Raw genomic sequence first — 19805 nt, 5'->3', positions numbered from 1 at the left:
AAGTAATTCACAGAGTAAAATCCAAGTGCAGAATCAACGCCAACCCCGCCTTCCTTTCCCGGACTCCTCCCCTTCAGTACTGCATATCTTACACTCGAGTGGCGTTCTTCTCCATAGGAATATAAAACTGTAAGGCACGTAATTCACAGTGTTCCTCCCATCTTCCACTATCCCTTCTCCTGTTTTTGCTTGTGTGAAATAAAGGCCACATCTCAAATGCTCCATGCTCCATGAAGGCTTCCTTGCTTAAATCCAGATAGAAATAATCTCTCCTTTAGAATTCCCAGATCACTTTGTATATGCCTTTGAAAGGGCTCTCATCATATCTTATCCTGTATGACTATCTGTGTACATTTGATCTCGCCTAATGGGACTTTACACTTTTCTCCAGGGCAGGTTTTATTCACCTTTATGTTCCCCTCAATGTAGTATATAGCAGAAGCTCAGCAAATAAACGATAACTGAATGACTGTATACATTGGTCCAAACTTATTAGTACCCTATATGAGTACCTGCAGACACTCTGACCTCCAGTCGTGTTAGTACTGGCTCTTGATGGAGTGGCAAGAAGGCTAAGGTCAGGAGGAAACAAGCCCTTACAATGGCCATGTCTATCATTTAACACAGTACATCAATTTTAGCTCAGTGAGAGCAAATCAAGGATAGAAATCTACCCTTTAGTTTTCTCTTCCTAAGATTTTCTCCTGCCTCAAATGGCTGATGCGTGAAATACTTTCAGAAAAGCACATGCATTTAACATCCATTTGTACCTAGAAATGGCACAAGTCATGTGTATCCTCTCAATGGGATACAAGCTCTCAGAAAATATGTATCTTGTGGATGTCCTGTAAGTTTTTTTTCAGCAAACAATATGCTGGAGGCATTCAATAAATACCAAAACCAATCTCTTTGATCTACTGGGTCGGCAGCAGAGACACAAGAGTGATTTGAGGAAGCTCCATTCACCACCTATTCTAATTGCTTTTGCTCCCCAGTGTAGAAGTTAAAGGGCTGAAAAATGAACTGTCAGGGAAATGGTTGTCTGTGTGATGAAAAGCTGCCCATTAGAACCTGGATAGATAGGTATGTAACTTCTTCACACAGAAATGCACAGAGAGCCAGGTTGAAAGTAATTCTAGGGCCCAATTTCAAGTGAAAAGTTTCATACTTATTAACATCACTGTTTTTAAAATACATATTTTTAATAGGGAATAGCTTGTACTTGGGTTCTGAAAAAAAAAAATCAAGTCAGCTTAAAAAAATGGGCAAAAGACATGAAGAAAATTGAACATCAAGCTTCAAAGAAGTGTTACGTTGCCTTCTTTCTAGGTTTAATTTGCACTGGTCACTGTAAGTGAGGACCTGAGTGTCCAAGCCTGGTGCACGAAGACGCTGGCCTGCTGCTGGGCGAGCCCAGGCTCCTGGCGAAAGGCGGCGGCCAGCCCCGCGCAGGGGAGGCAGCGGAGCCCGGCCCAGCAGACCACGCGCCTGAGACGGCGGAGGGGCGGGGCCAGCGCCTTTCACCTGCCGGAAGGGCCGCCTCGGACACCGCTCGGGCCCCTTTCAGATGGGGCTTTTATGTTCACTTATTGTTTATCACGTTGTATAGGCTTATTAAATAGTATTTTTAGTTTATTGCATCCTGAGCATTTCCCGAATCCACGTCAAAAGCCATCACACAATACAATTTATATTTAGAAAAAAATAGTATAAATATTTGGAGAAAATGATAACTTACCCTGAATGACGATTTCCCAGAAATGATTTAATTGTTTAATTTCCACTTTCTCTCTTAGAGCCTTCAGGAAATCGTTAAAGCGCTGATCTTCTGAAAACTGTGGGGCAAGTCAGAGCAAATATAAAAACAAAGTCATCCCAGACCAAAGTACTACATATACTGAATTAATCATTTACAGCCTATACATGACAACTATATTTATATACTATGTATTTATACATACTCATGTAAATATTATATTTAGATATAGATATATAGATATATCTCTTTGGTAAATGCAAAACTATTATTTCCAATTTCAGCTTTGTTTGCTTGAAACCAGAAATCTTTCCATCTATAGAAAGTATAGAACTTCCCAGAGACACACAGTTTCTTGGGGCCTGGTACTTTGTTTTTTAACTTAATATAGACATATTCAAACAAAAAGAGAATGATTCATCGAACAATCATATACCCATCACCCAGCTTCAACAATTACCCGCTTGGCCACTCTTGTTTCATCTATACCCTAACCTTCTCCCACAACTCTGAAGAAAATTTCCATCATATTATTTCATTAGTAAGTATTTCAATATACAATAGCTAAAATATATAGAGTCTTTAAAAAATACTCATAAAATTTAATAATTCCTTAATAGAAGAAAATAACCAGTCAGTATTCAAACTTCCCCAGTTGTTCCATAAACCATGAAAACATTTTTTTTTACAGTTAAAAAAGTCTTTACATTAAGATTAATTGATACCATTCTAAAGTCTCTTTTGATTCTCCTCCATCTCTTTTTCACTTTCACTTTCTTTCTTGAAAGGATCTGCCCCCCGCACTGTTCAGGACCAAGGTGGCAGGAGGGCACAGAATGGCATCAGGAGGGTGCAGAATGGCATCAGGAGGGTGCAGAATGGCATCAGGAGGGTGCAGAATGGCATCAGGAGGGTGCAGAATGGCATCAGGCGCCATCTGCCGGGGGCAGTACTATCTTTTCACCACTTCTCCCCATCCAGTCGAATCTTCCTCCACTGGACTGAGTCATCCGTCTTCTCCTGACTCCACTTTGTGACTTTCTTGTGCCAAAATTTTGTGTTTTATTTGCAGGGCATTTGGATCACCTACTACTGAATCTCTTATTCTATTCTAATTTTAACAATTTTCCCACTTCTTTTTTTATCCTCACCTGAGGACATTTTTCCATTTTTTGTTCAAATAGAGTGAAAGGCAGAGAGAGAGAGAGAGACAGAGAGACAGAGAGACAGAGAGAGAGAGAGAGAGAGAAACATCGACGTGAAAGAGACACACTGAGTGGTTGCCACCCGCATGACCCAACCAGGGCTGGGGACAAACTGCAACTGAGGTATGTGCCCTTAGCAGGAACCGAACCTGGGTCTCTCTGGACCGCAAGCCGACGCTCTAACCCCTGAGCCAAACCAGCCAGAGCCCCCTTCTTATTCTTTGATAGTACCTAAACTATGCAAGAATTATACTGCTCATTCATATAGCAACTATTAATAAGAACCCACATAAGAACTATAACTGTGGCTACTTTAAAACACACTTTCTAATTTAAACTTGCTTACTCTTGCCTAGAGTTTATGTATAAAAGCCTAGAAATACTTTGGAAGATTTTTGGAAGTGTTTTTTAAACATTTCAAATAAAACACACCAACAAAAAACCCATACAAAAGGTAGGATTTAATGGAGTACTATGCAGCTGTAAGAAAGAAAGATCTCTTATCCTTTGAGACGACATAGAGGGACCTGGAGAGTATTATCCTAAGCGGAACAAGCCAAGCAGAGAAAAACAAATATCACATGATCTCACTTATTTGTGGAATATAATAAACATAACAGTCTGAGGAACGGGGTAGTCCCAGAGATGTGGAAGTGGGGTACAGACTGACAAACCCCAGAAGAGGGGGTGGTGTGGAGAGATAAACCACAGAACTTAATATGCATGAACAATGGACATGGACAACAAAGCTGGGGACAGGGTGGGGAGGGTTGGGGAGGGGGGTATCAGTGGGGGAAAAAGGAGAAACATCGGTAACAAAAATAAATAAATTAAATTAAAAAATAAAAAAAATAAAAATAAAAACAAAAGGTAGGATAGAGGTACTGAGTAATTCATTTTTAGTGTTCTCTTACCCCCTGGCATTCAGATCCCTTCACCTGTCTTCATAAAAATCCTTCTCAATAATTACACCCATACATATGTTCCATCAATATCCTTAGAATAGTTAGCCCATCCTTTACAATAACGCCTGGACCACCAGAGGCTGCAATGGAAATTTCCTTGTCTCCCTAATAGGAACCAGAAAGCCAGGGCTACAGTATAATAAAATACTAACTCCCAGGGATAAAACATTCTACTCATCCACCATCTTTATTCCCCCTCAGAAATGACACTGATAGTATAATGAGTTAGTCATCTCCACTTCTCTTGGAATACACTTCTATTCATAGTGAGAATAATTCTTTCCAAAGCCCAGGCTTATCTGTGGGGCGCTGGATGTCTCCCCTGTGACGGCCAACTGTTGAGGACGAGGAGACAGGCCAGGATAGCATTACCTGAATGGCTTCTTCCCGGAAGACTCTGATGCAGTCCATGGTCTTCATGAAATATGGTGTTTCATTAGTATCCAAGAACTGTTCCATGTGATTTATTAGCTGGTGACTCGCTGGAACACAAGACAATAATTTTATTTTTCTCTATTTAAGTGATGCTTGTTAGAGAGAACATATCCTTCTGTGTGCCTATAAGTATGTGTCATGATTCAAGAACTTCACAGTCAGTGTGCACAATTCTTTTTTTCCGGGGGGGGGGGGGGTGAGGGAGGCCTAGATGAGATGCAAATTGTTGATTTCAAAAGCCTTTATTTGAAAAGTTTGGGTAGTACTTACCGGTATTTGTCAAGAAGTAAAATTTAATTTCCAAAATGCTTAGAATTATAGCTACAGGTTCAATTTGGGATTTCAAATCCTAAATTGTTGGGATTGTTGTTTTTGCTTTATATTCCCCCCTCCTCAGAATTTAGAGGCCACTGGGGTAATTCTAACTGCCTTTCCTGATATATTCATAAAAAATAGATAGATCCTCTAGTCCCTTCCCTAATTCCACTTAAGATAAATGTCAAACAGTGCAAGACAGTGAAAAATAATGAGGCAGGGACACCCCATCTTCTACCAATCCCAGGTCAAATGAGAAAAGACCTGCCTCATCTTAATTTAATGATATCCTTTAGAATGGGAAGTCATTGCTACATATCTTCTGCCTTCGGCTGAACCCAAATCATCTCTATGCTGTTCAGCAGTCTACGAGCCATAATAAATACTTAATAAACAATCCTTGTCAGCCAGCAATGTCATAAATGCTACAGACAGAGAAATACATTAATAGTGTCATCATTTCCAAGGCAGACTGAAACTTGGTGCTGACTTACAAACAAACAACTCTTCTGTATAAAAGCAGAGAAAAATAGAAACAAAGTCATCAGGGAACTTAAGTTGCTGAGCAGATCAAAACTGACCCTTATGATCTTTGCAGAAGAACAAACCAGGGAGACACACACCTCCAAGGCCTAAAGGCTGGCTCTCGCTTGTCCCCTGAAACCACTCCCTAGCTGGCTGTTCGAAGATTTATGCTGAATGGTCAAGATACTCTACGACTGCGTGTTTGCCACGGTCATGGCCTCAGCTGAGCGCTCTAACAGTTTGCATGTGTGCATACGATACTGATGAAAACTGCTCAGTGCCTTTTAAAGACAGAAAACTCGGTGCCACCCCCTTGTTTCCTAAGGCTCTTGCAGCTCATGGAAAGGATTAAAAACTAGACGGAGTATTTTCCAATATAATAATTGTACAGCAAGAGAAAATATGCCCAGTAACCATTTCATCTCTTCCACCAACTAGGAGATTATGATCTCCATTATAATAAAGAACTTAACAAACTTGAGGGATTAAAGAAGCACTGCCCTGCAATTTCAGAAATCTTTACCAAGTATCCTGCAGCAGTACATTAATATCTGACAATTCAAAAGACAGAAAGAATGCTCAGATGGGTCCTTTCAAACAAGGTAAACAATACAACCCTGATTAGTAGGCACAGCAGAAAACCACCAACAGATGCTCAAAGCAACAAAAGCTATCTCCCTTTTGCAGCTTGGAAAGGTGAAGTAACAATGTTTGTATTTCCTGTACCACTTACAGCAGCCTCCTTTATCAGAGAGTTTGATATAAAATTCATTCAGAGTTATGTATCTGGGCCCAAATAAGAGCCTTTATAGGCCAATGGCGATAATCCTAGACATTCCAATTTCTCATTTCTGTTGAATGAGAATATGGGATCTTTCGAGCTATAATGTAAATGTTCCTCCATGCTTGAGTGACCATTTTCATGAATTTAACCTGGTATATATTTATTGTGTGACTGCTACATATAAGACACTATGCTATGTTCTATGGAAGATTCAATTAAGTTGAAGACAAGATTCTTGCTTTTGAGGAGTTCACATTCTAATAGAGGATATAAACACACACACAAAAATAATAATAGGAGGTATATGGAAAAAGTGCTGTGGGAATATATCAATTGATCTGAATTTTTAAAACTGTGTGGTGACTGTACGGAAGCTGTGTTAATTAACATGGTTTGTAACTGGGCGATGAAAAATAAACTTTACCGTCGCACAGCAGAAAACAGAACGAGCAAACGTCGGAAGAAAAGGTGGGAAAACACATGGTATGCTTGAAGAAAACAGCTGGAGTCCATGGACAGAGGACAGGAAGAAACAAGAGGAGTAAGAACTAGACAGGGCCCTGGCGGGGGGCTCAGCTGGTTGGAGCATTGTCCTGTGCACCAAAAGGTGGCAGGTTGGATTCTCGGTCAGAGCACATACCTAGGCTGCGGGTTTGATCCCCAGTCAGGGCATGTGTGGGAGGCAACTGATCAATGTTTCTCTCACACTGATGTTTCTCCCCCCCCTTTCCTCTCCCTATTATTAAAATAATGATGATAATAATAGTAATAACCAGACAGAAAGAGGTTGGAGGGAAGGGAGAGCCAAAAAGAAAGAACAACAAGCAACATGTGTGAGAGTCCTGAGGCGGGACAGAGCCGGGCTCTTCAGAGTGTGGGAAATAAAGGGTTCAAGACAAGTCTTTGAAGAACTACATTTAGAGGCTGGAAGGAGGAAAGGGAGATGGTGAAGGGGGCTCAGACGAAATGGTCAGGGAGATGGATGAAAACCAGGAAGCGATGGCATCACAGATACTAACGGAAGAGATGACGGGAAGAGCAGAACTGTCTGCTGTGTCACAAACCATTACATAAATAGTGTTACATAAAGGCTGCAAGGAAGAGTCTAAAGAACACAAGGGATTAAGGACCAAAACTACAGAATCCTTAGACCCAGGAGTCTACGCAGCAACTAAATAGTTGCTTTGCAAAAACACAGCTTCTAACCCATTTTATCTTGAAACATGATGGAACACACATACACACACACAGTTGTCATCTTACAGAGAAAAATATTCAAAAGACTAAAATAGAGCAAGTGCAAAAGCCAACAACCCATTTGCAATAATGATAGGGGAAAGAAGGTATTCAAAGAAAAGAAAGCTGGAATGTCAACACCCAGTTTCTATTTAAGAATGAAGCTCTTATGTATTTGTAGGCATATTTGGATTTAGTTTTCTTACTCACATCTTAGACTGTGCTGTGCTTTCCTCCAGAAGGAACACAGATAATCACAGCCAAACTTCCAACAGACCCAATGAATACAAAGAATCAGGTTTGGCTCTTCTAGAAACAATCAGTTACATAGTTTGTGCATCTGACCCACGATTCTGAATCCCGTCCCTCTGCGTGGGCTATTTTGTGGCTCACTGCCTACAACGAACCATTTGGCACTAGCAAACAGTTGCCATGAACGGTGCTCTAACATACTGAGTACGAGAATGGGATGTGGACAAGAGACTTCCCTTCCCAAATAGGGTGGCACTTCATATTTTCCTGCCACTTTTAATAAAAGTAAAATACAGAAAAGGCTGACAAAATAATATTCTTCTTTGGCTAGATTACGCTTTGACCCCCCTTTCCTCCCCATCCCACATAAAGGAAATGCTGAATGTCGGGGTGCTTTTCTCTGCTTCTTCATCAATTATAGGGCTAAGAAATGGCCTGTCAGTCTTCATACTCAGTAAATCACATCCCCAATTATAATTCGCCAAAACGCTTTTCAGAATTAGTCGAAGGCTCAGTGACACGCATTAGAAGCTAATCCCAAAGTGGCCTTGCAAGGGCCATCCATCTCGGGACACCAAGTCAGGCAAGGCTGACATATACCCCAGTGAGTCTTCAAAACCAGTGTCTATTCTGAATTTCAAAAATGTCTGTGCTGGACTTTGAGGTTTAAATATGGGCATTATATATTAATTAGCCCAGCATCTTACATGAGTACAGACTGTTGATACGCAAAAGGAGTCTCAAAACAATAATAGTTCAGTGTTATAATAAAATGCTTCCCGGATTCAGAAGGGTCACATAAGAGGAAAATGGCAGTTTTCTTGTTTAATCTGAAATGTATGTTCTCTCTCTCTCTAGAGAAAACGTTTAACACTATCCAAAGGCCCATAAACTGAATCAGCTCTCTTTCTGCCACACAGTCACAAGGGCCAAAACACCCGGGGCCATGTGCTTGTTGGCTTCTGACTTTGCATTCACTTATCACCTCTGTCCTCTGCCAGGATGTTTCTAATATGTGAAAGGAAGTCATTTATTGCGGTTTCTTCCCTCCGTCAGACAGAGCTGCAGAAGCAGTGGGCTCGCTCATTTGTCACACGCTGCACATAAAGGACTGAAAAGCCATTTCAAATGATTTTGCTGAGCCCAGGCATCATTCACGATGTCTCCCAATGTAACCCTTCTCACTATCTCAATGCCTCGCGTGGATCTTGCTTGTTGAAGAGGTGCACATTTTGCAGATGTCATCAGTTAAATCATTTTTAAATCTTAAGAACAGATTTACATAGCCAATTACAATGACATCTTTATAAAACAAAATGAAAAAGAGACAATAAAAATCAAGCACCTAAATCAAGTAAGTATCTGGTCAGGTCAGTCAGTAAGAGAATTAAAAAAAATATTATCAGCAAATAAAATTAAGCAAGTAGTCTAATCTGCCAGTAATTAAATTTATATGTAAATTACAATCACTGTTTTAAGTCAGAAACTTGCAAGAAACATTTGCCTGATAAGAAAATGAGTTTCTTTTAATATAGGCAACTAAAACAGAAATGAATTACCAACAGGCTTCCTCATGTCTCCTTACTATAGGATTCAAACTGGCTATTGTGGTTATAGGCTGTGTGTACATCAGTCAGGGCCCAACAAGAAGAATAGCAATCACTTAATATTTAACCCAGGAAATTTAATGCAGGCAATTGTTACACAGGTGATGAAGAGCTGTAATGCCAACTGAGAAGGTGCTGCTACTCAGAGATTAGGAACAGCAAGAAGCCCTTAGGTTAATGTGAAGGGGAGGGGAGGGGAGGAGAAGAGAGGAGGGGGAGGAGGGGAAGTGTACCTAGGGCTCAGGGGCCTGGTCCAGTAGGAGCCAAAACCGTGAACTGAAGAGGACTGAAGACGCTGTCCAACACGAAAGAGTGAAAGAGAAATATGCTGGGCTCCTCCTTCCCTCCTTACTTCCCACCAATCTCCCACCAGGGTCTTCCATTGGTGGAACCTAGTAGGAACCCAGTAGGTGTGGAAGCCTGAGAAATGCAACCTGCTCGCCCCCCCCCCCCCCCCGACTCAGTGCACAGGGAAAGGTGAGGAGTGGATCCAGGGGCACAACGTGTTATTACAAACTCATAGAGGTAGATGCCCCATTTTATGTACTGGGTATTTCCAGGAGATACAAATTAACAAGGTATTCTTTAAATAATAAGGGAAGATAAAATGTATAGATTTTTTTCTTTCTTTCCAGTGGGGTAGCATACAATGAAATTCAAGAAATTGTTGAAAAGGTTCACAAACATATTTAAAGCTTTCCCCAGCCATTGAAACGTTTTAAAAAACTGTATACAAAAACAGTTATGTAAAAAATATGATTTCACTTCTACTTGAAACATCTTTAGAGGTACATACATTTTCCCTTTGCTTCAGGTTTAACAGCATGAAACACAGCAAAGAGTACCACACCTTGGGTGGACGGGGATGATAAACCAGAGGAACTGAAACTGACTGAACTCTTCCCACGGTGTTCGTGTCCTTTTGGAAGTCAAATGTATTATTTCTGCTAAAAATTTAAGTACAAAAAAAAAAAAAGGTATCCTAAACATTTTTCCTCTAAGTGACAAAAGATATGCTTATTTACTTCTTAAATATCCTGTCTGCTTCGATTTCCAAAAGAGTTCAGATCTAAGATCCCAGGAAGAATTTGCCCTGAATGTTTGTGCTCCTTGGTCAGGTATTTTTGCTTTTAGTTTTGTGGTCTTGAATGAAACAGTCTTAATGGGGAAAAAGAAATCACTGGGTGGTAACAAAAGAAACTGAGAACTAAGAAAAAAGTATGCGTTTTTTGAAACTGAAAAGGATATTCAAATGTTATCTTGTTTTTTTAATCCTCATCTGAGCATGTTTTTATTGATTTCTAGAAGGACAGGAAGGCGGACAGAGAGACATCGACGTGAAAGAAATATCGATCAGTTGCCTCCCAAACATACCCCATTCAGAGATGGAACCCTCAGCGTAGGCATGTGCCCTGACCGGGAACGGAACCCGCAACCCTTGGCGCATGGGACGATGCTCCCTCCAATCTGCTGAGCCACCAGGCGGGCAGTTTAAGCAGCAGGACTGTGACGTAGACACAGCTCTGTCCCGCTCTCTGCTCTTTCCCTGCTTCCCTGCTTGTCCTTCCTCCCTCCACACATCACTCTGCTAGACTCCAGCCGGCTTCCTTACTTGGCGGACGGAAGCTGCCTGTCTCCCTCGGAAGAACAGAAAATGGGCGGCACCACACAGAGGAGCACCCCCCCCCCCCCCCCCCCCCCCCCCCCCCCCCGCTGCAACACTACGCATGACCAGTGGCACAGGAAATTGAGCTGAGGTGCATGAAGTGCTGACCACCACAGCTGTACAGATACAGCCCTGGTTGTTTTATTATTATTTTTTCTTACCAATAACTAAAAAACTCAATTAAAACCTCACCATTTAAACTCCACAAGTTCAGTCACAGCCCATTTTTTCATGGTTAACGATTTTCTCATTAAATGCAGTAATTTCTTACAAATTGCACTAATAAAAGTTAAGTCGTGCTGGGTGTTTTCCCCCCTTGGTAAATGCAGCCTTTTCATTGATGTGTTAAATTAAAACCCCAGGCACAAGGAGCAGAGTAAATGCAAAGTCTTTATAGTCAGAATCCATTCCTGCAGACTATGAGATCTCTCTCTGTTTTATTTTTGTTTTTATTTGAGCTGGCTGTGAGGCCTACTCTACAGCAACAGGAAGGATGATTTGAAGATCTCTTGGTCATAGCATACTCTAGAAAACAGGTGATGGTGTAAGCAATGGAGAAACTAGAGAAATGGCATTCAGTTAGCCCACTGGTGGGTTGTAAGCTCACTTCATGTAAGAGAACATTATGACAAGTCCTTTTTATCCTGGATGAATAATATTTCTCATCTTAAATAACTTGGCTATAAGACCAGATCTATTCCCAAGTCAGCTGGAAAATTTTGTTTCCTGGTCAGTGGTTTCCATGACAGTCTATGATCTTTCTTTTCTTTCTTTTTTAAATTAAAAACATTCAATTTAGCCATTAAAGACCCACTATACATGTCCCACAAAACCTGAAGGTTATCATTGAATATTTACAGGGAATATAGCAGTTAACTAAAGACCAAAGAAAATCCACTCTAGTGTAACTAATTTCCCCAATCCAGAAAGGGATGCACTTAAAGTACAAAACTGGGACATGATGCTGAGAGAAAAGAAACTAAAGGGAGATCTTCTCATCAAATGAGAGTGATTTCCTCAGCTTGTTTACATAATGTCTATGCCATATGCTTGAAAGCATGTGGGGGAGGGGGGTAGAGGCAGGAAATACAGAGGGCAGAGAAAGAAGGTCTCCACAATTTTCTAAGGTCCTGGAATTCTAAAACTTGGCGAAGCTCACTGACTGAAATAAAAGTGATACAGAAAAATTCAGAACCTTACCATCTAAACCTGATCCCATTCCAGATGGGCAGTAGGAGGGAGGCAGAATGCAAGATGACAGTATTTGGTACTGTAGCATTTTACAGTATCTGTCTAGTTTCATACCTGAGTGGATGCCATCAAACTAATGCAGGAAATAAGCAGAAAAAAACAAGCAGCCATAGTAACAGCGCAGCCAAGAAGAAACACTCTGGAGCAGGAGACCAATCTGGCAGTGGGATCCAATTAAAGTTGGTAATTGAATGGAACTGTATCCACGTATTAGCTACAGTGAGTGATGAGCCAGACTCCCCAGCAAGGAGGAGCAGGTGGCCACCGGTGGCATGTGCTGTTGTGGACGATGGAGGAGCAGGAGGGGGCTCCCAAGGCTTTTGGGTGCCTCAAAAATTTTAGTCATTCTTTAAAGGAAATATCAAGCACCAGAAATTTTAAAACAACTGTATTCCATGTGGTAAATGTGGTAAACTTTCTAAAAACTGATGAATAATGATGCCATGTTTATATAGTACCTTTCCCTTACGGATCCCTCAGATCCTTTCTTTTTTTCCCCCTTTCATTTTTACTTCTATCTTTTTCTGGTTTTGTGGAGAAAGTTGTGTACTGTAAAGCTAGAAATACAGACTTGTTATTTTTCTCTACTTCTTCTTTGATGGAGCTAAAATTTATGAATTGATCTAAAGAACCTGAGAATTAATTCTGCTGTAATTTAAAAATTCAAATTGTTATTATTCCCAAGCACTGTTTTGTTAAAAATCAATAGGAAAAAAACACTAATAGAACATATAAAACATAGAACATATTAACAGATGGAGGTTATGTGACAGTAGACTAGCAGCAGCATCTCTGAGAATGACTCATACATACTACAATAAAGGTACTACTGGGAATTGGTATCCCAGGACATGTTAACTCTTAGACCACAGCATCTATTCAGAATGAGGTTTGGGGGTGAGAACAAGAATGGAAGGCCTATCACGAGCAAACATTCAGAGGCAGAAAAGCCAGTGTCACAAGGGTGTTAGCAGGAATACAGTGTGGTATGGGTTCAAGGTTCGCAAAGGGAACCTGTAAATGGGTCTGGAATGGCAGGCTGGGACCAGATCGTGGGAAGCCTGGAAAGGGGCATTAATTTTAATTAGTTAATTAATTTTAAGAATAGTTTATTAATTTTTAGAGAGAGGGAGAGAGAGACATCGATTGGTCACTTCCTGCATTCCCCCCTCCCGGTCCCTGGGACCAAGCCCCAAACCTGAAAATTAAACCAACAACCTCCCAGTGCACAAGACAACGCCCAACCAACTGAGCCACACTGGCCAGGGCAGGGGCATTAATTTTAAAGACATGGGGAATAACTAAGAAGGGCTGACCTATAGTCAGATCTGTGCTATAAGAAGCTAAATCTATACCAACAAATAAGATGAGTCGAACAAGAACAACTCCAAGGATAAGTAATATAGAATGCTGTGACTGTCCAATGGTGACGTAATGAAAACCTGAATCAGAATAGTGGTAGTTAGGATGGAAAGGAATAGACCTAGAAAATGATTAGAAATTAGAAGAGAATTAGAAATGGGTACAAAGTGGACAGAAATGATCAACAGTAAACTCAGGAGGCAAAACAATAGTAGCAACAAAAATCCCTTATTTGGCCCTGGCCGGTTTGGCTCAGCGGTTGGAGCGTCGACCTGCGGTCCAGAGAGACCCGGGTTTGGTTCCCGCTAAGGGCACGTACCTCGGTTGCAGTTTGTCCCCGGCCCTGGTTGGTCGTGCGGGTGGCAGCCACTCGATGTGTCCCTTTACGTCGATGTTTCTCTGTGTCTCTCTTCCTCTCTCTCCCTCCCACTCTATCTGAACAAAAAATGAAAAAATGTCCTCGGGTGAGGATAAAAAAAAAAAAAAAAAAAAATCCCTTATTTGGGGGAAAGTCCTATTAGCACCCACAGCACCAGGCTGCTGGCTCACTTAGGATATCCTTTTCTGAGCCCTCTCCTATCCAGACTTTTATGGCTCAGTTTATGCCAATCTCCTCTGTGAATTCTTCCTCAAACTGGTCACCACCTGCATCTGTACCCATACTCTGCCTTGGGTCATTGCCTTGGATGAGCTACCTGCGCATCTAAGTTACCACTTCCTCCCGAGTCCCAGACTCCACAGCCCTCCCCCACTCAAGGATTTCATCCAGTCTCATATCTTTACAACGCACTTCTGTGGTGACTTCTCCCAGATTTACAATTATGACTCAGACCTTATTCCCTCAGTCTAGACCTGGATAACCAATTAAGTATGTTCTTTCTGTCTGAATAAATAGCAATTCCTTGGCCAAAAAACTTGAAAATCATCACTGACTTGTTTCTTTCTCTCACACTTTACATTCAAGCCATTCGAAAACCTGCCAATGTTACTTCTGAAACGTATCGCGAATCTGACCTCTTCCCACCACGCGCCTCCGATACGCCCGCTCTCACTTGCACTGTCACAGCCGTCTCCACCTCACCTGCTGTCCTCACCCTGCCCGCCCTCAACACAGCAGCCTCCACCTCACCTGTGTCCTCACCCTGCCCGCCCTCAACACAGCAGCCTCCACCTCACCTGTGTCCTCACCCTGCCCGCCCTCAACACAGCAGCCTCCACCTCACCTGTGTCCTCACCCTGCCCGCCCTCAACACAGCAGCCTCCACCTCACCTGTGTCCTCACCCTGCCCGCCCTCAACACTGCAGCCTCCACCTCACCTGTGTCCTCACCCTGCCCGCCCTCAACACAGCAGCCTCCACCTCACCTGTGTCCTCACCCTGCCCGCCCTCAACACAGCAGCCTCCACCTCACCTGTGTCCTCACCCTGCCCGCCCTCAACACAGCAGCCTCCACCTCACCTGTGTCCTCACCCTGCCCGCCCTCAACACAGCAGCCTCCACCTCACCTGTGTCCTCACCCTGCCCGCCCTCAACACAGCAGCCTCCACCTCACCTGTGTCCTCACCCTGCCCGCTCTCAACACAGCAGCCAGTGCACCTTATAAAACATAGGTCAGCCAGACCAACTTCTACTCGGAACTCTTCAGTGGTGTCCCATTTCACCCAAAGTAAAAGCAAAAGGTCTAGGAGACCCTCCAAGGTACCAGCTTCCTCTCTGATCTCATCTTCTTCCCTCCAGCCAAACTGGCCTCCCTAAGGCTCCTAGACAAAGCCAAACGTATTTCTGCTTCAGAGGAACATGCTGCTCCCTGTCTGCAAAGCTCTCCCCAGAGATACCCACAAGTCCCTCTCCTCCATTTTCCTCACTGTTCATGACACCCTAAGAGTGAGTCTTCCTTTGTCCTCGATGTAAAATCACAAGCCTGTCTCACCCCAGCCTTCACTCTCCCACAATCTTGTTTTAATTTTTTTCTACAGGGCCATCTTGAGTTGAATAGTGTTCTCCTCAGACTCATGTCTTGTCCAGAACCTCAGAATGTGACCTTGTTGGAATACAGGATCCTTGCAGATATAATCGAATTCCGATGAGGCTGTAAGGGTGGGTCCTAATCTACGACGACTGGTGTCCTTATAAAGAAGAGGTGAATCTGAACACAGGCGCACTGCGAGAACTCCATGTAAAGACAGAGGTCGAGACTGGAGCGATGCATGTACAAGCCAAGGGACACTAGGGACTGCCAGAGCCAAGAGAGGGCACGGAATAGGTTCTCCCTCAGACTCCTCAGTTCTGACACCTTGACTTTGGACTTCCAGCCTCCAGAACTGAGAAAAAATAAATGTCTGTTGTTTTAAGCCAGGCTGTTTGTGGTGCTTTGTTACAGCAGACACAGGAAACTAACGCAAACGCTTAGCACCATCTGACATGGACTTTCCCACTCACTGTCTGGGTCTTGCCACAATGACTAGTACATAGCAAGATGCTACCCATCTGCTGAATGGACAAACGAATGATCTCGGCCTCACTGGTTTACCCCTCTAAATGCCTATGAAATAAAGACGGCATTTTGTGTTCCTTCAATTAAAACCCACACATTGCATATTCAATATAGGTTATCACTAAGGGAAATGGACAGTCTACGACTTTTTTAAAAAATCACCACCCTTCACCTTAATTTTAGAGATAAAAATGGTTAAAATAAAGCTCTATGAAATGGAAAATACACAAACTAACGGGCTATGTAAGATGTGTGCAGGTGTGTGTGAATGAGACCACGGTCATGACTATGTGCACGCGGGCATCTTCATTGTTGCTTACCAAGTATGACTGAGCCCCATTCCATTTTGTCATAAGCTTTTTTCTCCTTCAGATCAAACTGCTTGATCCCACTGGAAATGGGGGAGTTCCCAAAATGCACTGCCCATGGCTATAACCCCAATTTACCATACCCTAGAACAGTTAACTATCTTGACTAAAATAGTGCATTAACAGGGATTAACAGGGTTATTCCTATGAAGAAAAAGAAAGCAAGGTAAGGAATGTGGGTATCAGAAGGGTTTGGAAGAGAAGGGGACAATGAAGGAAGAGACTTCCCCTTTTTAACTTTATGTACAATTATATTACTATTCATTTTTTTCCAATGAGCATATACTTATTTTTTAATGAGGAAAAGCCACAAGAGCAATGGAATCATCTTGAAACATATAAGAGGCTATCATACAAGTAGACAATAAATAATTGCTTCTATTTCTAGTGAGTCCTAAATGGAAAGACATTTTTCATGAGCTGGTATTTATTTACTAATGGTGAAGCTCAAAATACTCTAGCTCATTGATCTTTTTTTCTTTTCGGTTTTATTCTTTCTGAATCACTTATTTTTTTGCTTTTGTTTTTGTTTATTACTCATTCACTTAAAGGGTGGTATAAAAAAGGACCTTAGAAATTATTTAATTTCTCTGTTCTCAGGAACGTCTACCGATTTAAACCCTGATTTTCTGCAGGCAAATTTTGTTTTTTGGTTTGTAGATTAAACTCTCCCTATAACTAAACACATTTAAAATTCCAACATATGAGTCTTGCTGGCTGCATATAGTCCATCTACGGAGTAATTAGAAGTGGGAGCAATTATGGGACAATCCAACCTTAGTTATTCCATGTATCTTCTCAGTGTATTAGGTAAATAATGAATCAAACAAAACAAACCTTGAGAAATGGCACCAAAGAAGAAACAAATAAAAGGAGGATATAATGAATCTATAAGTTTTCTAAATCTATAAACATCGACTTTAGGCTAAAATACCTATTGTCAAAAATAAAATAAAATACCTATTGTCACCAAAATGTAAATGAGCTTTCATTACTCACAACTAATCATCCTTGTGCTCTAACAAGTTCCTGAAATCTACACAATCTTTCCTGTACTAAGCAAGCTTGTCATTTACTAATATAAATAAATTTCTTCCATGAAGAAAAGGATTCTAAAACAAACATTTTTGCAATACATGTATCTAAGGTTTGTTTGTTTTTTAAATCCCATACCTGATGACCTTTATTTAAAGTACACTTTATTACCTGCTGACAATGTTTTCTTTATTGGTACCCTGTAGAAATTCACTTGGGTCTCTAGATTTTTCTTCAGCTTGATGAGGCAAAAATTATAAAGGTCTCCTAGCCCACAAAGTCTCAAGACGAGTAACTTTTAATACTCAAAACATCATGGAGAACAACTAGACAGAAAATCAACAAAGATATAGACTTGTACCTAACTGACATTTACAGAACCTTCGACTAAACAACAGAATACACATTCTTTTAAAGGGCATATGGAACATTTGTCAGAAAAGACTATATGCTAAGCCATAAAACAAGTCCCAATAAATTTAAGAGAGTTGAAATCACTCAAAATGTTTTCCAATCATAACAGAGTTAAATTAAAAATCAGTAACGAAAAGAAATTTGGGAAATCTCCCATGTTTGGAAATTTAACAACACACTTCTAAAATAATCCAAGGGTCAAAAAATAATCACAAAGTAAATTAGAAAGTATTTGAATTCAATAAAAATACAATGCACCACAATAGCACAATTTATGGCATGCAGCTAAAGAACTGGCTAGAGGGAAATGTGTAGCTTTAAACAACTATATCAAAAAAGAGATGAGATTTCAAATCAATAATCTAAGCTTCTACCTTAAGAAATTAGAAGAAGCCCAAATTAAATCTAAAGCAAACAAAAGGAAGGGAATAACAAAGACCAGATTAGAAATCAATGAAATTTAAAAAGAATAATGGAGAAAAATCAAAACTAAAAGTTAAGATCTTCTAGAAAAGATAAACAAATTCATTGTTAAAGTTAATAAGGAAAACAACTGAAAACAGAGTCAGGAAGGCCTATAGAGGGAGCTCTCATACCCTACAGCTCAGAGTCAATTACAGACTCCTACAGGAAGACACTACCTTGAACTCCCAAACAGGAAGTACAGCTACTCGACTACTCCAGCAGGAGGAAGCTTTTCCTTTGGCCCAGCAACAAGCCCAGCCAATGGAAACACCATGGCTCAGCCAAAGAAAAGCCATTGTTAACTGAACTCTTACCTTCATCTAATGAACTTTTTTTCTTTCTGATGACTTTCCTTGTCCCACCCTCCTTTCTATAAAAGCCTATGTTATATAATCTCTAGGAGTATCTCTCTGCTTGCTAGATAATGAGATGTCACTGGATTCATGACTTGATTAATAAAGCCAATTAGATCTTCAAATTTACTCAGTTAAATTTTTCTTATTAACATTATAAACATTTACTTTGACCAATTAAAGAACTAAGATACAAATTATTAAAATCAAAAATAAAAGAGAGGACATCACTATCAACTCACAGTACTTAAAAATATTATAAGGGAATAAATATAAACAGTATTATGCCAACAAATTAGACAACTTAGATGAAATAGACAAGTTTTATGAAGACGCACATTAATACAACTGACTGAAGCAGAAATAGGAAGTCTGACCAAATCTATAAGTAAAATAACTGAACTACTATTTAACAGCTTCCCACAAAGAAACCATGCCTGGAAGGTTTTACTAGCAAATTCAATAAAATATTTTATTTATTTATTTATTTTTTTTATCCTCACCCGAGGACATTTTTCCATTTTTTGTACAGATAGAGTGGGAGGGAGAGAGAGGAAGAGACAGAGAGAGAGAAACATCGATGTGAAAGGGACACATCGAGTGGCTGCCACCGCACGACCAACCAGGGCCAGGGACAAACTGCAACCAAAGTACGTGCCCTTAGCGGGAACCGAACCCGGGTCTCTCCGGACCGCAGGCCGATGCTCTAACCGCTGAGCCAAACCGGCCAGGGCCAATAAAATATTTTAAAAAGAAATAATACTAATCCTGAAAATGAGGAAAGAATACATTTAACTCAGTCTATGAGACCTGTATTTCCCTGGTATCAAAGCCGAAGACATCATAAAAGCTACAGAAAAGTATCCCTCACGAACATATACACAAAAATCCTAACAAAATATCAGCAAAACAAATTCAAGAACATACAAAAGAGCTTATACACAATGACTGACTGGAATTTATTCCTTCATGCAAGGCTGGTTTACCAAATGAAAAATCAATGAATATAATATAGCATATTAATAGAAGAATCAAACCCACACAATCATCTCATAGATGTAGAAAATGTATCTGACAAAACTCAACATCTATTCACAATAAAAACTCTCAACCAATTTGGAATGGGAGACTTCTTTAAGCTGATAAAGTAAATCTGAGAAAAACTTCCAATTAACATCATACTAATAATGAAAGACTAAAAGCTTTCCCCCTAAGACCAGGAACAAGGATATTCACTCTCATTACTTTTAGTCAACATTGTACTGGATGTTCCAGCCAGTACAATCAAGAAAAAGAAATTAAAGGTATACAAGATAG

The 19805-nt window shown here is 40.8% G+C and overlaps 1 protein-coding gene across 3 annotated transcripts in view; it reads right to left on the bottom strand.

Moving 5' to 3' along the window:
- XRCC5 (X-ray repair cross complementing 5) overlaps positions 1-19805 on the bottom strand; it is a 90625-nt gene that overhangs the window by 9715 nt on the left and 61105 nt on the right. For all 3 annotated transcript variants that reach the window (XM_036254546.1, XM_036254545.1, XM_036254547.1), the window contains exons 17-18: positions 4299-4408; positions 1739-1835 (exon numbers count right to left, since the gene is read on the bottom strand). In XM_036254546.1, coding sequence (XP_036110439.1) covers positions 1739-1835; positions 4299-4408 — 207 coding nt within the window. The remainder of the gene's footprint in view (positions 1-1738; positions 1836-4298; positions 4409-19805) is intronic.

Source organism: Molossus molossus, unplaced genomic scaffold, assembly GCF_014108415.1.
Source record: "Molossus molossus isolate mMolMol1 unplaced genomic scaffold, mMolMol1.p scaffold_m16_p_11, whole genome shotgun sequence".
NCBI lineage: Eukaryota > Metazoa > Chordata > Mammalia > Chiroptera > Molossidae > Molossus > Molossus molossus.
Note: the sequence above shows the minus strand (reverse complement) of the source record. Positions and strands in the feature narration are given on the sequence as shown.